Genomic DNA, 22,050 nt, shown 5'->3' with positions numbered 1-22,050 from the left:
GTATGTGTGTGTTTACATTTCAGGGACCTTGATTGGCGGGAGATGTCCTGTTGAAGATGGCTGGGTGTACTGGCATGGCAGCTGTTATTACTTCCCCAAAGCAACAGAAAATACATGGTTCGATGCAAGAGATATGTGTAGACGATATACGGACGCAGACCTTCTCTGGATATCTAGTAGAAACGAGATGGTATAAGCCTGTGTTTTCACATTATATATATTTACTTGTATGACTTTGGATATGCCATGTGGCAACTTCAGTGGGAAATGCCAGTTTGGGGGATGGTTTTAAGCTGATAAACAAGTTTTTGTAAAATGTCTGTCCCCCATTTCTACACCACTCTTTCAGAGGTGTTCTACCTTTTAAATTATTTAGGATTCACTTCTTACTATATTGCCAAGAGGAGTCTATTGGATTGGTCTTCATGGTGGTCTATTTTGTACCCATTTGGAGTGGCCAAAGGCTAATGTTTTATACACAGATTTAAAATGGTAAGTTGAGTGAGGCCCACAGTTGCTGCTGCCAGCAAGAATAAGCACCCACACTCTGAAATTTACAACAAAGTTGAATGTCCCAGGCTGCTCCCAGACTTTGGAACCCCTTCCCTCAGTGCCGGATTTACGTATAAACTAAACAAGCTATAGCTTAGGGCTCCACTCTTTTGGGGGCCCCCAAAAAAATTAAAGGAAAAGAAACTTGGATGTACGTTTCCAAAATATAAGATAAAAAACAAATAAAGTAAAACCTACATACAGCAACAGTGTTTTGTATTGTGTGGGCTCCTATTTGTTATGTGCAAATGGCTTTAGATACCTATTAGGTGCATAAATTACCATATAGCATATATTCAACACAAAAAAACAGTGACAATTGGTTGTTGACAAAGGACAGCTGGACGTATAATGGGCCCCATTACCTTCAGTAGCTTAGGGCCTCATCAAACCTAAATCCGGCCCTACCCTCCCTAGTTAAGCTATATTGGCTCCCTCCTTGTTGTCCTGCCAGCAAGTGAAGACTTCCTTGTTCCAACAGGCTTTGGGGCACTGACTGCTTTTAATGAGACGGCTGCTGCCATTCTGTTTTTATTGTAATAGTTGGTAATGTTTTAATAGATTTTATTTGTGTGTATAGTTTATAATTTTATCAATGTTTAATTTTTCAAATTATTGGTGATATTGGCAGTTCTTATTTTTATCTGTAAGCATCCTTGAGTCCCCTCAGGGGAAAAGGTTGCATATAAATAAATATATCATAATAGTTCTAAGGCTCATGATCAGCCCCATGCTCCCTCTGAAACTTAAAGTAGCTCTACTGGGGATACATTGTCCAGAACTATTTGCATAAAATCCTGGTAGGCTCACATTGCTGAATGTTGTTTTCATTGTGTGACACTAACATGCTGCTAGAAGCTGCCAAACTCAAAGACTCATTAGAGGAATTTGAAATGTGGGTTTCCCCCCTTCAAATGTGTTTACGAAGTGTTCAGAGCATATGTTAGAATTTACCCATAAGCCTTTCTGTTGCTTAATTCTGCTGCTTCCATCTGCTATGTGGTATTTCTGATACTCATTCCAGGAGAACACTAGCTGTACTACTTACTGCCCTGGTTCACATGTCATGGTACAGGAAACTGGCTTACGATGACCACACAAACATGCAGCTTGCAGCTGCTTTGCTTTTCTCTGGCCCTTTTCCTTCTGTACCATGAGCCCAAGTTTGGACAACGCACTAAGCCAAATGTTTGGCTTTCTGTGTTGTGTAAACCAGGAGGCTATGGAACAGAAAGCAAAAGTTTGGGCAGTTTCACACATCATATAATGGGATGTTATGGCTAACTTTAGCCATACATAATTATGTACTTACCAGATGTATGTTTCATGCTTTTCCATATGTGTGTGTGCATTATGTTTTCACATATTTATATGCAATATTTTGTTTTCTTAACAAGGTACTTTGTGAAATAGCCCTTAATAGAATGCAAATGGGCAATAGTAACTCATTGAATGCTATTAATGTTTGTAAATCAATTTTCAAAGTAACAAAACTTTTTCTGTGTGTGTTTCTAAAAATTGAGGTTACGTAATAATTCATGGACGTTCACCTGGAATTGCTGTGTGCAGCTAAATGTTCCCGAAGGTTCAATGCCAGGAACTAGTTGTTACGGGAAAAAATCGTGGGTTTGCAAGAAAAGAGAAGAGGGTAATGTGAAATACTACTACTGATTTATGTAAAACATTAGAAGACATACAATAAGATAGTTAAATTTTAAAAAGACTTCCATGCCAATTTCAGTATGGCCACCCTAATACACAAATTGTTGAAATTTAATTAAAACCAGTATTTTGTGCATCAAAAGTACAACTCTCTTTTTTTACCCAAATTGCTAGCCCAGTAAGTTAAGATCAGCTTTTCTTGTGGGATCTGAATTGCTTGCATAATCAGATTTTACTTAGCAATATGAAAATTCTGAAAGAGTTTGAAATATTTATTTCACCATGCTTTTAAGAAGCTGATAATAATATAGAAATTGCAATATAATTGTGGGAGTTTGCATTAGCAACCAATGGTAGCATAAATTTAAATTTAAGGCAAAGTTGACTAACTTTTTGCATTGCTTGCTTGCTTCTTTCCTTGCTTGCTTCCTTGCATTTTTGCTTGTAAAAATATTTATATACTGTATTTCTATTCATACAAAATATTAAAGTGGTTTACAATCACAGTACATTAAACCTTACAGTTAAAACCATATAAAAAATTAAAAAACATTCTTCCGTTAACTATTGTGGAAAGATATATTCTTAGTTGCCTGCATAGGCTTGATGGAATAGAAGAATTTTAAGCAAGCATTTAAAAGTTGAAACAGAAGGTGCCTGCCTACTTAATTAACTCTTTATAATCCCCATTTGTGGAGGGAGGTTTGGCTGGCGCCTTCATTATACACTTTCAGGGGCCAGGTGAAAACATGCCTCTTCAACCGGGCCTTTGGCTGATTGACATCTGATGCGGTTTTAAATGTGTGTTTTTGTGGGAGGAGTTATTGCTATGTTGTTGTTTTCCCCCCACTATGTATATTGTGGTTTATATATTGTCACTATGTTGTGAACTGCCCTGAGATCTGAGGGTGAAGAGTGGGATACGAATTTAATAAATCATCATCAGTGCCTACAGCAATTTTTGGGAGGTGCTGGGCAAGCTGTCCACCTTGGCAAATGATCCAAGGAGGCAAGCCTCTTTTTTGGCAGTGCAGGAGATTAAATTGTCTGGCACACCTGCACCAATCCACCATTTCTCTGCATCTCAAGCCAGCATTCTCTTCAGGGCCATGCTGGCCAGAGGAGCAACAGCACTGGAACAGTGAAGATGCACAGTGCATCTTCCTCCTTTCCCCCATCTGCCCTTTCCTCTGGGACAGGCAGACAGGCATGGGTCTGTTCCAACTTTCCCTGCCTTTTTCTCAGGGCTAGGCAGAGTATTGAAAGAGCAGCACACGAAGCAGCCATTGGTCACCGCTGGGGGAGGTGAATGTCTCTGATTAGGTTTTCAGTGCAGCTCATCTGAGAAAAGATTTGTCATCTTCCGGATGGGGGGGGGGCAGGAGAGTGACTAAGATCCATCTTCCAATTCCTGCTTTGTCAGAGGTTTATATCCTGGTTGCTCAGAAGGTCCCGAAGATTCTCAGAAATGTAGAGAGGAAGAGGCCTGGAGGTTCAGCAGTAGATCCACTTCCCCCTTTCCTTGCAGCTAGGGTAGCCAAGAAACAACATAGAAAAAGATGAGATTCTTCCAGCTCGTCTTTGGAGTTAGTGATAGCTCCTTCTCCTGCTATAGTTACCAAAAGTTTAAGAGGAAATGGAGATCTTATAAACTGAAGGTGCTGTGCAATTATCAGTCATGCATCAAGAGGGGCTCTCATTTTCTGCAGGAACGATGCAAAGAAGAAGTCTTAGTCCTTTATATTCCAACTCTCTCTCTAAGTTGCAAATGAGAATTGGCAGGATCAAACACTCAACCAACTGTATGGTCTTAACAATTTTTTTTTTAAAACAAACCTTAAAGGTAATTATCCCAAGAACTCTGAACTACCTGTCTGAAATTTGGCAAGCTTGACTTGTTTTGTAGGGCCTACCATGTCTCCAAATATCCTATACCTGTGTTTCAATACAAGAATGGTATGGCCATTTTGGTTTCCCAGTGCAAATCAGTGGGATTTCCAAATATTTGTCTGCAGAATCCAGGGGTTGAGTCTGGATTGTCCCAGGTTGGGACCAGTCCAAATCATTGAATTGGATCCCGGATGAGTGAGGACACAGCCCTAGTTTCAAGTGTTATTTGGATTTATTGTGTTTTCTGTTCTAGGTAAGTGGGACTTTTCCTACATTGCCTTCTGAATTAAAGGGGGGAAAATAACCCTTGCCAGATTCCTGGTATAATTCATGGCACTTGTATTTTTCCTTTTGCTCTTTTCATTCATTCATTTATTTTACTGTATGCTGCCTTTCCACAAAAAACCATGCTCAGAGTGGCACAACAAAGAAACAGGGATACATTTAAAACAAACTACAAAAACAATTTCATAATAACGGCAAAATAATGACATAGTAAACATCTCACAACAGCAAAAAACCACAAAACCCCACATTTCAATATTATAAATACAACAAGATTACATGAACAACATGTAGCATCCAATTTCAAAAGTATCAAGGGAGCTTCACATTTTCATTAGTGCTAAAAACACCCCTTGCATGATGTTGCTCATAGTCCCTTTCTTGCAGCAGTTTATAAGGCGGGCAAGGGATGGGATAGCTGGAAACACCCCTTCCTTTATGTTACTCACAGTCTCTCTCCAGCAGCTTCTTTTCATCTGTCTAGGCTTAATGTTTGATTGGCACAGAAGTCCTTCAAATGATGTACGTAAATTGCACAGCTATTTATCCATACTAATTTTGTTTGTGTTCTAGAAAGTACAGATTTCATCGAGTTTGGTGGCTATTACCTCACTGGCATTGTCAACAACACTAAAGTAGTCACCCACATATCATTACATGATGCCTTTCTGCATTGTAGAGACAAAAGAAGTCTTTGCACTGGAGTTCAAAGGATAAGAGCTACGTACATAACACTGATTGCAAAGCGTCTTGTATTTGTCAGGGGATCATTTGCAAATATTTATACAGCATATTTGAAAACTGGTATGTAACAGTATGCCACACTTGTGGAATCCTGTGACAGGGATTAATTAACCCATTATATAAATGAATCACTCTTTTTATATTCATACTATAGTGGCTAGCCCAATGACCTCTGGGAAGCTCACAAGCCCACCTCCATTATTGTCCCTAACCAAATGGTATTCTGGGTACACTGCCTCCATATTTGGAGGTTCCCAATTAGTTATAATGATTAATAGCTAGTGATAGCCCTATTGTTTTGAAATGAGCACTCACTGAAGCTTCAAAAGATGCTTCAGTTTACACTTCTTCTAGACCAGGGATTCCCAAACTGTTGTCCATTGAATTGGTGGTGACGGCTCCACAAACTTATTAACATATTCTGTAGCATGTCTATACATTTGTGGTTGAAGGCAAGAGATAGGAAGCAGTCCAGGTTGCCCTGCCTAGCTAACCCGATAGTCAGCCCTAACCAGGCTTTTAACTGATCCTGAAGTAGGCAGTTCCCAAGCTTTGTCTAAACCTAAATGACAGACAAACCCTATCTCAGCTTTCACAGGTACTCAAGCCCAGACTGTCAGCTTCTAACTTTTAACATCCTCCTCCTGATTGGATGACACTCCATCCACCCCTAATTGATTTCTGGGTCACCAGGAGGCTGGCATAAGGTTTGTGTCACACAGTTGTTTCATAAGACTGTTCAGTTTTATTTGCAGAGGAGATGCTATTATGTAATTTTCACCATCCTGCTTTAAAAAAATAAAACAAAACATATTATGGTCATTTTAATATGCAATTATAATTGGTCTTTGAAATCTCTTTTGGCAGCTTGCACACCAGGGTATTATGGTCCTGATTGTAGTATAAACTGCACCTGTAATGGCACTAAGAACTGCAATCCATTAACTGGAGAATGTGCAGAAAATGAGCAGTGTAACGAAGACTTCATAGGAAAAGATTGTGAAGAAGGTACACAATTTGCAGTCCTGTTGGTTGGGTGGCCCTCCCCTCCCCAGACTGATCTGGAGGGGAGAGCTTTTATGGAAGTAGCAGTGTAAAAGAATTAATCCGTTCTTATTCTTATCAGCTAATAACAATCGTGTCCTGTGAAAAATTGTGAAAGGATGTGCTACCTCCCTTGTTCTACTCTTTATTGACAAGCAGAGTAAGAATGGTGAAAGGGGATGTTACTGAGGAAGAATTAATAAGTCAGAAATTGTAGGACTTGGGTTTGTCTGGCAAATCTGCTGAGCAACAAATGAGACAATGCATGGGATTTCTATGACTAGGTATCCTCATGTCTTTGTGACCAATAAAGACCCTCATTTGTCCTACTTGTGACTCATGGTTGATCAGACCTTGAGTCTGGGTAGGATCATGCAGAAGGAGCCCCACAACATACCAAATAGTGAAATTCTAGTTATAAAGTTTTATTAAATCCAGTAAATAGCAGTAGATTAAAAACCTTATCCTAAACTGCACTCAAATTTACAACTCACAAATGATCTGTTGGCCAAACTAGGTGTAGTGAAGGTTTTGATGCCAGAGTCCTGGTAAATGCACATTTCTGCTTCAGAGTTATCTGCTGTATTTTCCAGATTGCTTTAAGCTCAAGGCTAGCTTCATACCGGTCAGCAGTTAGGGAGAGATAAGAAAGCAAGTTTTGTAATGTGCCTGCAATAACTAACCAGAGCACGTCTGTGCATTTAGTCTGTGCTTTTCCTTTTTCATGGCCTTGTCAGCATTCTGCTTAGAAAACATGGGCTGTTTTTCCATCTTCATGCACACTAATGCCATCTTCTGTTCTCCCATGGCTTTCTGGCCTGCTACCTATAGCAAGGATTGCCAAACTTTTTGGATCCAGTAGCACATTTGGAATTTTGAGAGAAGGTCGTTAGCACCAGTCACAAAATGGCTGCCATAAGGTTGTAGCTTGACACAAAATGGGTATTGCTAATATTTCTACATAGCCAAGTTTGGTTGACCTGGGATACCAGGGTTTAGATCCTCACTCACGAAGCTCATTGGGAGATATTGGGACAGTAGCCTAACTTTCAGCCTAACTTATTTCACAGGATTGTGTGAGAGAGAACTATGTGTGTTACCTTGGAGGATATAACAACAACAACAATAGAATAATGACACCCTTTTGCTTCATAACTTTTTTCTAGGAAGACTATGTTCTTTTCTTTTTTTTAATAAAAGCTCAGAATCTAGGACTTCTACCCAGGGTCTGGTGTCACAGTGAAGGCCTTTGTAGGTGCCTACAGATGCCGGTCTGGCAACGTCTGACCTGATCATGCCTACCCATTCAAACTCTATTTCCAGTATCATGCATGTTAGTGAAGCATGGCATACAAGCATGTCAATCAGGTGCCAAAATGTGTCTCATGCACAAATGAATGACATTAATTGATTCCTATCTGCTTCTGTGGGATTTCAAATCATCCATCTAGCAAGAAGGGCTGATGCAATCTTTAGCAGATGAGTTCCTCAACATGAAGTTGGGACGCGTGAAATGTATTGTTTTTTAGCAGTAGGTTTCCTTCTGCATATGGGTTATCAAGATACTGTTGCATTCATCAGGTGAAAGTTTTTATGATGTAACCAGATAGTGATTTATGCTGACTTGGGGTGCTTTCACACTAGGTGTGTAGTATGGAATTACCATGCCTCATTCAGTTTTTAAGGAGCATCCATATGATGAAGTCATCCCATATTTTTATTGTGTTTCTTCTTTTTTTCCCCCTTTGGACCACAGGAAGTTTTGACTTTTTTTTTGGAGAAAAATGAAAGAGCCATGCAATCTCTGAAGGTATAGATGTCTGATGCTACCCTTCTCTCTTTTTAGCCGGGTGTGTTTTGGCATGGGCAGTGAAGGGCTCACTTTCCTGATACATCACCACTCAGCATTCATTTATTATAACATATGTACTGGACACTGTTTTATGACCCCAATTTATTTCTGGCATCAAGTGGGTAGTGGATTGAGTATCAGCCCTCTGCAAGCAGGCTTAATTGTTACAACACTTCTGACCTGGTGGTGGGGTGGGGGCAATGACTTGGAAATTATATTTGTTTAAAATGCTGCTGTTAATTTCTCAGGTGTGATTAATCTTAAGTGTCCAACAGATCCTGGATGGTGGTACTGGAAGGACAATTGTTATTACATAGAGACGGTGAAGCAATTCACTTGGGAAGGAGCAAAGGATTTCTGCAATGCTTATTATGAAACTGAACTTATACATCTGCCACTAAGCAAAGAGGAAAAGGTAACATGCATAAACTGACACAGTTCTGGAATGGCATAAATAATGAGAAATAAGAGTTTATTTATTTATACCCTGCCTTTTTATACCCTGTCAACTGAAAAACAGTACCTTCTCCTATTGGATACAGAAGTTAAACTTAACATGCATTTGGAGAGCAAGAGAATTTTCTGCTACTATTTCAGGCTTGACATAGGAGTCTTTATTCTGCTCTAGAGTGGGTGTCTGCTGATGTTATATATCATATAATGCAACCAATTTTCCTATATCAGACCTATGATATATGTTAAAATATGAAGATAGGGAAGACAACGTTAGGGAAAACATGTAGACTTGTTTAGTCCTGGAGCATAAAGTAAGTAAGTGGCTATATCATTATTTGCCATTGCTCTGTCTTGACATAATTGGCAGTGTTACATTATAAAATCCTACCCCCCCTTTGCTGAATATTTTGAACATTCAAAAAGATCCGAACAATGTGTAGTAAGGAAAGGAACATATTGAAAAAATCTACATTGCATTGTTCATCTACTTGTTCAAGTTATATGTTCTTGCTTTAATTTTTGTACACCATTTAGAGATGCCATTTTATATATTAAGTGATATAGAAATGGTCTAAATAAATAATAGATAAATAGTTTCAAACAATTCTTTTTTCAGGTAGGGCAGATTACAGAACTATGCTGTTGATGTTCAGTATGTCTATCAAATAAGTGTATTCTTAATCTGCAGGTCTGGCTGATGTCTATGATAAAGGATGCTATATGGACTGACTCAGCAGTGCCAAAACTCAAAGAAATGACTAACTCGTAAGAGAAACTACTGCTTTCATTAATGGTGTATTAGGCAGGTTTAGTTGTCTAGCTGATTATAAGAAATAAGCACCTGTTGAGATGTTCATCAGTCATCAGATTTTATTGGTCAACCAAATACATGTACAGGTTATAGCCAAGAACAAAACAAATAAAAACAGACAGGTCTTAAAAACATATTATAGCATATATTATCAAAACATTATAAAACACTTCACAAACTCAGGTGGGAAACTCAGGGCACGACAGGACTCCAGGGCTTTCCTGAGTTGAGAGGCTTTTAGCGCAAGCTTTACTGTGTTAAACATAACTAGTTTGTTTGAGCTAGACAGCAGGTATTTGATGTTATCGTTGCCTTCACTGCTTCCATATCCTGTCTGACCAATAGTTCCTGCAAATGCTCTTTAATAAACCTTCAGCTAGACTGCACATTAGATGTTAGGAGGGCTACTGGATAAAAACCAAATTTTTGAAGCAATATATTATTACAGCTTTCTTTCCAACTAGCCTTAGAGGGCGATTGCATCTGCTCTGCCACACATAGCTTGACCAGCTCATTTACTGAATAATAGTCAGTAGAGCATGTGACTCTTAATCTCAGGACTGTGGGTTTGAACTCCAAGTTGGGCAAAAGATTCTGGCATAGCAGGGGTTGGACTAGATGAACCTTGTGGTTCCTTCCAACTCTACAATTCTATGATTCTTATTTTAGATCAGAATGGAACATCCAGTGGTTTTGTTGTAGCAGCAACATTTGAAACAGACAGGTGAAGGCAGGACAGCAGGCAATGTTTTGAAATTTCAGGCATGCTACTGACAGTATTTAGCAGCCACCTGTAACAGCATTTAGTAAATTGTCTACTAATTATTAAATGATCAAGAAATATGCCATTGAATGGCAGGAGGCATTTTTGGATACAGTGTTGTCACAGATTTAGAGTCCTCAGTTCTAATGTAAAGATTTGCCATTCAAATTCAACATATAAATAGAAATTACAACATTTTAAATTTCATCATTTCAATTTTTTCTCTGATATTCATTTGTATAGCCTTGTTTTTAAACTTTATATTTTGCTATAATTACCTTGCCTATTATATACTATAATTTAAAATATTATCTACTATTGAAGGAAGGTGAGGACAGGTGACCCCACCTAGGCCCGAAGTCACCCCCCCCCCAAGCAGGCTCAAAGCTTCTCAAAGCTTTTCAAAATCATTTCTCAGCTAAAGGCATTAGCTAAGCATCTGCTCATTTGCTCTGCAACAAAGGTAGCTGAATAGAACAATGCTTTTTCTCATTTTCTTGGCCAGTTGTCAATGCCAAAGCAGGACTGGGAACTGACTCTTATCTCATTCAGTTGCAACATCTTGAACACGCTGAGACGCAAGGCTTCTCTACCCCCTTTCCTGGGAAGGATGCCAAGAGTCCCAATAGTCCCAAGACAGCAGCTTTCTGTACATGCTCAGAGGAACTCATGGGAAGGACTCTGGAAGAGGAGGAGAAAGGGGAGGGAACTGGAAGGGGAATATATACTCTGTGCAAATGACTGTGAACTTGCTCCTTCTGCCAGTTCATGGATGGTAGAAATAAAGCTTTTTCTCCGAAACTATTCCTTGAGTGTCTGTTGACTCCCACTTCCCTTTCCCGGGTGCAATATTTTTCCTGCCCGAGGGCAAAGCCTCATAAGGTTACACTATAATTTAAAATATTGGTGATTTTTTTTTTTTTTTGCAGTGTTTAACCTTGCTTACCTTGGGTTGCATCCAGCTAAATCATTGTATGCGCAGAACAACTTCTGCAAGTGCAATGCAACTCCCCTCCTTTTACTCCCCCATGTTCCCTATACCCTGCCCAAGAGGCTTGGGAGAGCTACAGAGCTGGTTTTCTTGTGATTAGGTACATTCTATTGTGCTTGCAGAAGTTATCCCACATGTGCAAGAGTTTATTTGGTATAACCTCTTGTGTGTTTGATTCTTAGTCAAGAAATGTACGGAAAAGCTTCTTCCACCTGCACACAAATGAGGAAGAACGGGGACCTTGAAAATGTTCCGTGTTCGTTCTTTGCTATCTTGGCTTGTAAAAGAAGTGTAGGTAAGAGAAAATTCACAGCAGTTCCCAACTAGAAGCAGGGATGTTTGGTAAACGTGACCTCTGTCACTTGCAGTAATGACTTAACACGATACACACTTCTCAGGCTGATAGGCATATTGGAACTTAGTTATCCAATGCCTTTTTGCATGTACTGAATGTTCTGAAGCCATGGTGACCTGACTTAGCATTATGTTTCTAGAACCAGCTGCTTGTACACTATGACCCAAGGGTCAGATGGGTGTCAAGATCAATTTGAAATGTGCCACCTGGGACAGTGCCCATTGCCAAGCATCCCCCCTCCCCAAGCTGGGTTGTCTGCAGGCATAACATGCATCTACATCAGGGTGGTCCAGCGCATGGCCCAAGGGTTACATGTGGCCCTTGAGGCTTTATTCAGTGGCCCTTGGCAACATATGACCCCACCACATCCCTTGCACCACCTTCCCAAAGCCTGTAAGCAAGGCACTGGACTTTGGGACGAAGGCGTGAGGGTTCCTAGAGTCCTCCTTCCTCCTTCCTCCTTCCTGAAGCCTAGTTAGTGCTTCCCCAGCTTGGGGAAGGAGGTGGGAGGATTCTAGGACCCTGCCAGAGCCTATGGTCTCTTTTCCAATGTCTAGCACCTTGCTTGTCTGGCTTTGGGAAGGCAGCCTGCGGGTTCCATGTCTGAATACTCTTGTAGCCCACTTGGTATGAAACGTTGGGTTGCCCTGTATTAAATCTATTAATTGTGTATTTAATTATATTTAATTATATATATACTCTTACAGGATCAGGTGCAGAGAAGCAGTATTGTACACAGACAGCTCCATAGTTCTGTTATTGATATCTCCACTTAAAAATATTAGGGAGTGGCTGATGGCTGAGACCTTAGAGACAGACAATAGTAGGATAGATAGATAAACATTCTGAGGTAGTATAAGGTAGCTTTCTATATTCCTATTAGTTCAGCAAAGCTACTTGTGCAGAATCAATTGTTACTTGCCCAGGTCTGTGGCTCACTGCAAGACTGGCTTACTGGTCTATATTTGGAGCTACCTCTGGCTGGTATCCCTGTACAAAATTCCCAGATGTTAGTCGGTTGTTAACTCCAAATGTTATAAATAGTAGTTTCAAGATGAATAATAATTCCAGAATTCAGTACAATGTCTTCCTGCACAGCAGTAAATTGTTCAGAAAAAGGTAAAGTAAAGGGACCCCTGACCATTAGGTCCAGTCGTGACCGACTCTGGGGTTGCGGCGCTCATCTCGCTTTATTGGCCAAGGGAGCCAGCGTACAGCTTCCGGGTTATGTGGCCAGCATGACTAAGCCGCTTCTGGCGAACCAGAGCAGTGCACGGATACACCATTTACCTTCCTGCCAGAGCAGTACCTATTTATCTACTTGCACTGTGTGCTTTCGAACTGCTAGGTTGGCAGGAGCTGGGACCGAGCAATGGGAGCTCACCCCGTCACGGGGATTTGAACCGCCGACCTTCTGATCGGCAAGTCCTAGGCTCTGTGGTTTAACCCACAATGCCACCCACATTCCTAATTGTTCAGAAAGCCATCTTCAAATGCAGCATTCGGACTTCGCTTGGTAGAAAAAAAGGAATTAGGAAGCCAGCATATTATTAATTGGCAAGCCAGGTGGCTCTGTGTATAATAATGACACAAGTGAAGTCACAATATGATCAGGCAGATTATTCTAGGAAAATGCAAAGGGAAAAAAAGAATTTTAAAATACCTTTCAGATGCCAAAATGTTCTGGCTATACCCTGGAAAGATGCTCATCTTGCCTATGGGGGACAAAATGTATATACAAAAGGAGCTTGCAATATCAGCCTGCCTTTTAGAAGAAAAATGCACTGGAATCAGCTTATGGAAAAGACAGTATGTACCAGTCAGTGGTAAAGAACTGATCTCAACTAACTCAAAGTCGGATGCTACATTCATGAAAACTGGTAACTGTCCACTTTAGAGTGTAGGGAAGGGTTATGGGAAGGAGTAGCAAAAAAAAATGAGAAAAAGAAATTAGAAAGGTATGGAACACTGTTACTAATCATCACAGTAATGACCTATTTATGTACATGCTTCACAAAGTTAGCTGAAAGTCATATGTCTGCAGCCTGGTGCTGTGATGGTTTAATTGTTGTCTGTGTTTTTAATGGACTTTTAAATATTAAATATTTAATGGACTTTTAAATCTGTTAGTGTTTAGCTACATTTAATTATTGTCTTTTCTATGTTTTTAGGTTTTTCTAGTTTGTCTGTGTAAGCCACCTTAAGTCCCAGACTAAGGCAGGATAAAAATAAATACAGGCAGCGGCCATTTCATGCAGGGGTTCCATTCCCAGGCACCGCAAGCATCAGGGGAGCACATATAAGCACGCCCCGCCCCTTTTCTGCATCCAAAAGGACCTGCACATTGGTAATCGTGCATCAATTGGATGCGCCTAAAATGGTTACCACCTGTGTAGCAATAACAATAATAATAAAATATAGCAGCTTTTTATAAAATAGCCTATTCCCATCACATTCTAACATGAACAAGAAACAGAATCCAGGGCAAAGCTGTATAGATAGGGGTTGGCATTGTTCACAGTGCTTCTCATTAACGTAATTGGGATAAAGTAAGAAAGCTATAATATAAGGCAGAATCAAGAAGAGGCAAAACCTGCTTCTCAATCAGACACTGGAATCACCAAGGGCACTGGGCAAGTTTAACCATTTATCCCATGAAGTCCTTGAGTATATGTATTTCGTATAAAATTTATACTGTATTATAAATAAATGGCTTTCATTTGTTCCTTTATGAAAAATTAATGTACTGCACATCCAGACAGTGTTAGCTGACTGGTGCTCAAAGGACATCTTCCAAGGAGGTTGGTGTAAATTGGCCCAAGAGGGTTGGGCTTGGGATTAGGAATCCAGCCTGCCAGTTTGCTATATAAATTTAATCCACTTTAATTTCACAAGCCTAAATTTCTGGTATGTGTTTGAATCCCTCTTGCAGAACACAGTCTTAAGGCGCCCAGTGTCTTTCACCATGAATGAACCCCATGATTTTTTCCTGGCTTCCCTGCCTTAATCACAGTGCTGTTAGAATAAACTTCATAGCCACCTGACACTTTTCATTTCCCTTTTTGGAAAAAAAGACAAACCAGGATAAAAACTACACTTCAAGACTGTATATACTACTTTAACTCCCCTTTCCCAAATAAAAATGGACACAACACTGGGTTATTTGGCAGGGCTACTAGCATAGACTCATATAATTGCAGAGTTGGAAGGCATCCCAGGGGGCATCTAGTCCAACCCTCCACAATGCAGAAAATGCAGAAATCTCAACACGTCGCCTCCCTACATTTCCCCACTAATGTGTCCTTTCAGTGCAGTGATTTCCAGGTGCACAACAGGGACTTTCTCCCCTCTGTTCCCTTTCTCACAAACTGAATGAGCAGAACATTGCCTGCACATCTTGCTTCATACTTGAGGTTATACAAGGGCTAGAGACTTGCATGATAAAAGAATTAAAAACTTGGAATCACTAAACTTTGAATAAAACTTACATGAAAACAAACAAACTGGGAATCTGCAGAATATTATTTTTTTTGGGGGGGGGACTGCTCCCACTTCCCATCCCCTATGGACACACACAGGAAGGAATAAGTAGACCCTATTTATTTGGTGCCCTTCATCACTGGTGGAGGAAGAGGAATGCGGGGGGAGCGCACCACCCCCGGCAGCGTGATCCCCAGGGTGCCATCGCGGGTGCCCCCCGCCCCCGCAGCGCTTGCCCAAGGACGTGTGCCCCACCCCTGGGACGTGCACCAGCCCCACCCCTGCCTGCTCTCCGCCCCCGGTGCTGGAACGTGAAGCTATGCCACTGCTTCTCAGCACTCACGTGGATATTGTTTAACTTCATGGAATCAGATCTATATGCCTACATGCCTTATTGTATGGGGACTTAGATAAAGATTACTGTTTTTTGAAGGGGGTGGGACCATAAAGCACTGTTCTTATCTAAACATTAGTTTGTTATTTTAAAATACATTTTCAGCTTGCAGAGAAGGACGTTTTGGAGCCTTTTGTCAAGAAAGGTGCCCAGAATGTCCAGAAGATAAACCATGCAATAGATTAACAGGAAAGTGTGCTGGTGATGTGACCTGCTCAGAACATGATTTAAAGCTCTGTGAAATAAGTGAGTACTACAGTAGTGGGACAAAAGTGGTCTTATTAGCTTGAGTTTATTGATATATTCCATTTTTGTAATCTGTTCAATTTAATTTGTGGGATGATGGAACCAACAGTGTAGGTGGTTTTTCACCACGTGACAGCAGGCAGGAGCAAAGAATTGTGGGAGGCAAGAAGCTAAGCAGCTCTATCTATAGATGGGGACCCACTTTGTTTCAAAATAGTGAGGGGCAATGTGACCTTTTATTTATTGTACTGTTGCCTGCCTAGTGATAATTATGTAAGTGCATCATTTCCCCCCACTGTGTTCCTTCTTTTTGAAAAGATCTGAGAAGCCAGTTTTGTTACTACAGTTGGACATACTTCAATGGACAGTGTTATTACATTCCTTCATATGGGCAGATTAATCATAGTGATGCAGAATACATGTGCAGCCTTTTTAAAGGAGCCCGGCTTCTACATATGACTAGCAATGATGAAAAGGTCAGTGACTTAGGCATCAATCAGGTAGATAAAAAAGAGAGTGTCATTCTCTGATTTCTTAAATGGGTTTCTACTGCCTTTCATCTTATGGAAACTTGTTAGATTACATGGGGAGATAAAATAGTACAGGTTGCAATTCTGCCCCAGTAGGCCTTATTTCTGTTTAGGAGTGGGCTGAAAGTAGAGAAGTGTGAGAATAAACCTTTTTTTTAAAAAAATAATAATTGTGTGTGTAGACCAGGGGTCAGCAACCCGCGGCTCTGGAGCCGCATGTGGCTCTTTTACACCTTTGCCGCGGCTCTGGGGCGGATACTAGCGAGGGGAGGAGGCGCATTGTGTGCCCCAACACTCCCCACTGTGGCGGGCGCTGTACAGGCTGTGACATCGCATGGGGGTGGTGCGTGTGTTAGTCACGCACCGTCCCGACGTCACCTTCCCGCCCGCTGTCAGATCGGAGGGCAGCGGCGCGCATGCAGTGGTTTTGCGGCTCCCAGGTTTTTTTCTTCGGAAACGGGTCCAAGTGGCTCTTTTTGTCTTAAAGGTTGCAGACCCCTGGTGTAGACCTTGTTTGCACCTTTATACAGTACTTTGCTAATATTTTCTTTAAAACCATAAATTCAAAACAAGCTGCTATTAATTTTATGTAGAACAAATAGGATAAACTTAGGAATGGCTCATTGCTGAGAAACAAAAGAACTGTGAGCTATGTTCAGGAAATTATCGTGTTCAGATAATCATGCTAATCTATTGTAATTTATTTCCCGGTCTTCTTTTTAACTGACCGAAAACCTCCTAGTTTGCGCAGTGCGACATGTATGTGGTCTTTTGTTAAAAGAAATTTGTAACTGAAATTTAACTTCAAAAGATGTTGGATATTTTCAGCTGTCATCAGATGTTCTTGTCTTCTGTCACTATTAATCCTTTGCAGGATTGGGTAGCTAAAGTGATCTCTAAAATATTCTGGGTTCACGTAGCTGGCCCAGCTTTCCAGCCAAAAATGTGGCTTTCACAGGAAGAAAAGCTAGAAGGCAGGTAAATTAAACAGCTCTCTTTTCACAAATTCCCAAATTTTGATTTACTAGAGAATAATTATGCCATAAGGCTGTGTGTGTGTATATATTACTTCTTGTTGGGAACCACATCATCCTGTAGTTTTGACATCATTCTGCAATCAAAAAGCAGATTACTTTAACTTTTTGGAATGTTCACCCATAAATTGTTCTATAGGAGGCTATGATACTGGTTTGTGCATTCTGAGTGTTGATTGTAATAACAAGGAGGTCTTTAATAGGAACAGTTTTGAACTGGATAGCAGTTGGAGAGGGAAGGCTTAAATCTTCCCTCCCCAGTCATTGTACAGTGGTACCTCGGGTTACATACGCTTCAGGTTACAGACTCCGCTAACCCAGAAATAGTGCTTCAGGTTAAGAACTTTGCTTCAGGATGAGAACAGAAATCGTGCTCTGGCAGCGTGGCAGCAGCAGGAGGCCCCATTAGCTAAAGTGGTCCTTCAGGTTAAGAACAATTTCAGGTTAAGTACAGACCTCCGGAACTAATTAAGTACTTAACCCGAGGTACCACTGTATTCCTGATGACAGTCTCTCTCACTTCCACTGCTGGTGATTAATTTATTAAAATCCATTTTCATACATGTTGTAAACTTCTGTTGTTAAGCCTGAGAAACCCATAGCCCTTTGCACTTATGGATCCTTTGTTGCTGCTGCATGTGAATACAAAAAAAAAAAAAAGCTTTTTATGTTTGCTTGTTTGTTTGTTTTTTAATAGAACATGGCTCATGGGGAAACCCAGCCAGATGGGCAGTGTATAAATAATAAAATTATTGTTGTCATTATTATTATTTAACAAAATTATACTCCTGTGTTTTCTGTAAGATGATATTCAAGTGCATGATAAATAATTATATAAATACCTGTTTTACAATATTTTGCATATAATTACGGAAACCTTGAAACAATCAACTCATGCTAAGGCAAAAACCAGTTTGTAGCTAAAGCATTAGATTCAAGTATATGTTGGGCCACTTAGTGTTCAAAATGCTAAATAGTAGAGTATAACATTGGAATCAGACTATTCATGTGCACCTTCCCACCCACAATAGTTTACTATTGACCATCCTAAGCTGTTTATAGCATAAAGTGTGTGTTGTTTGTCTAGGTTTGTTTAGATATATGTCTACTTCATGTTTCAGGATTCTTTTTGATGCTGAGCAGTTGTGTCCTCAGATGCAACCTGCTGTGGCTTTTTTGATATCAGCTCCTTGTTCAGGAAATGCTTCATGGATCTGTGAAGCCCCATTAGGTGAGTTTAATGTTTAGCAAGATACTGTATTGGGAGTTTAGGTAAAAATCACTAAGCTACTTTCAAGTTTCATTGGGAGTTCCTTTTCTACAACTGATACTGCCTGAGCCAGGGTAGCTATTTGAGTTTGCATTAGGGTGCTATGTCTATACAAGCAGAGGTCCATGGAGCAAAAAAAAAAAAAAAAGGAGGGGGGGTCCCAACACTGACATATAATAAATACATTTTTAAATTAGTGAAGTTTTCTATGGGCTTACCTCCTAATTAGCAGTGTCTTGGGCACGAGGGTCTGACCATATTTTACAGTGTAGTGAGGGCTTAGCATCTTTTCTCTTTCCTTGTTTTCACAGCATCTGAGCCAGTGGATGATCCAGAAAAGTGGTGGATTCCAGTAGTGATATCCACTTTAGTTACCACTGCTGTACTGGTAGTGACTGTGATTGTTACATTTAAATATGGGTTCTCTATTCAAAAAGAAGCAAATGAAGCAAATGATGTGAAAACGCCATCATCTTAAATCAGATGCCAAGCTTACCGTTCCATGGTCATACAGTTCTTCATAGAAGAAAGAACAAGCACTAATGTATATTGTTGGCCACCTGAGAAGCAAACTCTGTGAGCTCCTTTTCCCTTGTTCTTAAAATATTTTGAATTGTAGAGGTGGGTTTGACAGGTGAAATAGTAAGTGTAATAGGCAAAGAAGCAAAAAAAAGGAATTGAAAATTTGTTCAGACTTCAGAAAGTGTCCAGGAACATGAATAAAGTTGTATGATAGATGTTCCTACGGTGATTCAGAAGAATGGCTGGCTGCTTCCAGCACTGAGTTTCACAAAGCAGGAGTGTATTCAATAAGCAAAGACTGGTTGAACATAACCCTTGTACTTTACTCCTTCAAGTGTATGTTCCTGTTGTTAGATTTTTAAATAAACTTGAAGGAAAATATGCTCGTATCCTGTAGTAGATTGTTTGAAGATAATGAACCTTAAAGCTTCTAGCTATCCATCATTGGTACTCCATTCACTTCATACCTTCATCAAAAGAATACTAATTCTGTAGGTTGTTTTTCAAAAAACTATTATCCAAAAACTTTGGCATTATCCCTAGGACATAATGATGATTTGCTGCGCTACACTTAGTTTTGACTATACAAGAAAAAGGTAGGTTTAGGATTTAGAATAGATTATTATAATGATAATTAGGAGAGATGGGTGATTTTGAAGGACATTATTTTTTTGTTCCCGACTTGCAAGTTAGTTTTTAGAGAAACATTTTTATTTGCATATTCTGGGGAGATGCTGTAATCAGTGGGGGGGGTCAGTAAATGTAAATAAGTGAATACATATATTGAATTGATATCAACTGCTGTTTAAATTGCTGCTATGGCATTGCATTTCTATTGAGGGTCTGTTGTCACACAAAAAAGAAACAGTAAATGTAATTCAAATTGCCTTTGAATGTTTGGCGGTTGTATTTTGGAACTTTAGGCATTCATATCTGAATGCCTTAGAATGAGTTTCAGTAACTGAAGCTAATCACATAAAAATTATTTGTAAAGAAAAACCAGGAAAATATCAACATCATATCAAACTGAAATTTGTAACACTTGGTACATAATAGCCAATTTTTTTTTAAAAAAAATACTGTATCTGTGTAGCTCAAAAAAATGGCAAAGTGGTGAACTGCATCTTCCCAGACTCTTCTGCAGACTCAGAGTGGGGTTAGGGATTGGTGAAAAACTGCTACCAGTCAAAGTAGGTGGCACTGGGCTAGATGACTAGTGATCTAATGCAGTATAAAGTAGCTTCATAATGGCAGGCTGCTGGTGCTCCTTTTGTATGCCATGCTGCTTTATCCCCATTAGAGGGCAGCAAACATTTCCAGAAAAACAGCTGAACTTCTAAAACTTTGTTCTATGGCCTTTTAATGTGCAAACTGCTTTGCGGTGTTTACCTCACAACCACCATGTGAAATAATGGGTTACTGTTCCCATTTTATAGTTCACACAACACATACATAGCCAAGCAAGCTTACTAACTTTGATTGTCAAGACAGATGTTCAGCTTACTGACCACCGAATCACGCTGGCTGTCATGGAATTATTATTTTGCAATACAGTCTCAGCATGCAAGGTTGTTCCCAATTATTTGGGAGTAAGAGTTGTTGAACACAGGGAGACATATATCCAACTATAAACATGCATGTGGTTAGGCTGCAAGGCTGGTACAGTGTCCAATCACAAGGCCAAAATAGATGTGATGCTAAATGTTTTGCGTTTGGGAATTTTAAAATTGTTGTTGTTGTTGTTAAAGTAAACAGTAACCACCAGGCATGGATTCTGTCAGCACCTTTTGTGCCTGTTGGAATGCAGCCTCAGTGGAATATCTGTGCCAATAATAATAATAATAATAATAATAATAATAATAATAATAATATTTATTTATATCCCGCCCTCCCCAGCCGAAGCCGGGCTCAGGGCGGCTAACAACAATAAAACAATACAAAAGTACAACACAAACAACACTCTAAAATCATTCATTATAAAATTAATTAAATTCAAGCCACTGGCCACCATTGGGCCAGAGCTCCGCGAAGATTGCCGAGGGAGGGAGTCAGGCTGTGCCCTGGCCAAAGGCCTGGCGGAACAGGTCTGTCTTGCAGGCCCTGCGGAAAGATGTCAAGTCCCGCAGGGCCCTAGTCTCTTGTGACAGAGTGTTCCACCAGGTCGGAGCCACAGCTGAAAAAGCCCTGGCTCTAGTTGAGGCCAGCCTAACTTCTCTGTGGCCTGGGACCTTCAAGATGTTTTTATTTGAAGACCGTAAGTTTCTCTGTGGGGCATACCAGGAGAGGCGGTCCCGTAGGTACGAGGGTCCTGGGCCGTATAGGGCTTTAAAGGTTAAAACCAGCACCTTAAACCTGATCCTGTACTCCACCGGGAGCCAGTGCAGTTGATATAGCACCCTTGAAGCTGTTGCTACTTGTTTTTTTTTTATAAAGATATTTATTGAGTTTTTCCAACTTTATACATCAAAAAATCAAAAACAAAAAAGTTAAAAAGACATAAAGTTTACAATCCTTATTTTCAATAACATATTTCCCTGACTTCCCCACACCTCCCCTTCTTATATTCCAATTCAAATTGTTAATTCAACAAGTTCTTGTCCCCATTTTTTGACCTTTTTATATTTAATTCATTTAAAAAAACAACCCAATTTTAACTTATAAACATCAGTATTTAAACATCAATGCTCATTCTTAAAACTTTTTTCTAAAGTCGACCCAAATTCCCTTCCACAAATTCCCCAATTTTCATACTAATAACAAACAAAATAAAAAAGCCAGATTATTATTCTGCACCCTTTGGATTCCCAAACCCCACCCCCCCTTTCCCGGTTTCAATCCCCAACAAATGTCCATCAGTCTTAGTCTACTATCAGCCTGGAGACCTCACGTCCGAGGCTCTTAATTCTCTCTCAATTCCTCTCTGCCGGTTTTTTTGGTAGTCCTTAATATTAAACACCAGATCTCGGAGAAGCTCTGTCCCGATAGGGTCCATATTTCTTCCAGCCAGACCTCCATACTTAAAAGTGGAGCCTGAATCTTGTTTCTTACTCGTTTTAAGTCCAAATGTCCCAAAAGCTCCAACTTTCACCTTAATCAAATTTGTAATCCATAGGTCTTCAGATCTCCACATAAGGAGATCTCTCCATTCTTCAATCTTCAATTCAAAACA

The 22,050-nt window shown here is 40.0% G+C and overlaps 1 protein-coding gene across 6 annotated transcripts in view; it reads left to right on the top strand.

Moving 5' to 3' along the window:
• Positions 1-19,262, top strand: part of LOC128407814 (uncharacterized) — an 83,310-nt gene extending 64,048 nt beyond the window's left edge. For 4 of the 6 annotated variants that reach the window (XM_053376652.1, XM_053376650.1, XM_053376649.1 and 1 more), the window contains 14 exons: positions 24-190; positions 377-492; positions 2,076-2,200; positions 4,963-5,193; positions 6,001-6,141; positions 8,278-8,444; positions 9,174-9,250; positions 11,233-11,345; positions 13,076-13,285; positions 15,385-15,525; positions 15,844-16,001; positions 16,930-17,033; positions 18,211-18,320; positions 18,671-19,262. In XM_053376652.1, coding sequence (XP_053232627.1) covers positions 24-190; positions 377-492; positions 2,076-2,200; positions 4,963-5,193; positions 6,001-6,141; positions 8,278-8,444; positions 9,174-9,250; positions 11,233-11,345; positions 13,076-13,285; positions 15,385-15,525; positions 15,844-16,001; positions 16,930-17,033; positions 18,211-18,320; positions 18,671-18,837 — 2,027 coding nt within the window. In that variant the 3' untranslated portion in view covers positions 18,838-19,262. The remainder of the gene's footprint in view (positions 1-23; positions 191-376; positions 493-2,075; positions 2,201-4,962; positions 5,194-6,000; positions 6,142-8,277; positions 8,445-9,173; positions 9,251-11,232; positions 11,346-13,075; positions 13,286-15,384; positions 15,526-15,843; positions 16,002-16,929; positions 17,034-18,210; positions 18,321-18,670) is intronic. The other 2 variants (XM_053376648.1, XM_053376651.1) reach the window with 2 other exon arrangements.
• Positions 19,263-22,050: the final 2,788 nt, after the last annotated feature.

Source organism: Podarcis raffonei, chromosome 2 (assembly GCF_027172205.1).
Source record: "Podarcis raffonei isolate rPodRaf1 chromosome 2, rPodRaf1.pri, whole genome shotgun sequence".
Lineage (NCBI taxonomy): Eukaryota > Metazoa > Chordata > Lepidosauria > Squamata > Lacertidae > Podarcis > Podarcis raffonei.
Note: the sequence above shows the minus strand (reverse complement) of the source record. Positions and strands in the feature narration are given on the sequence as shown.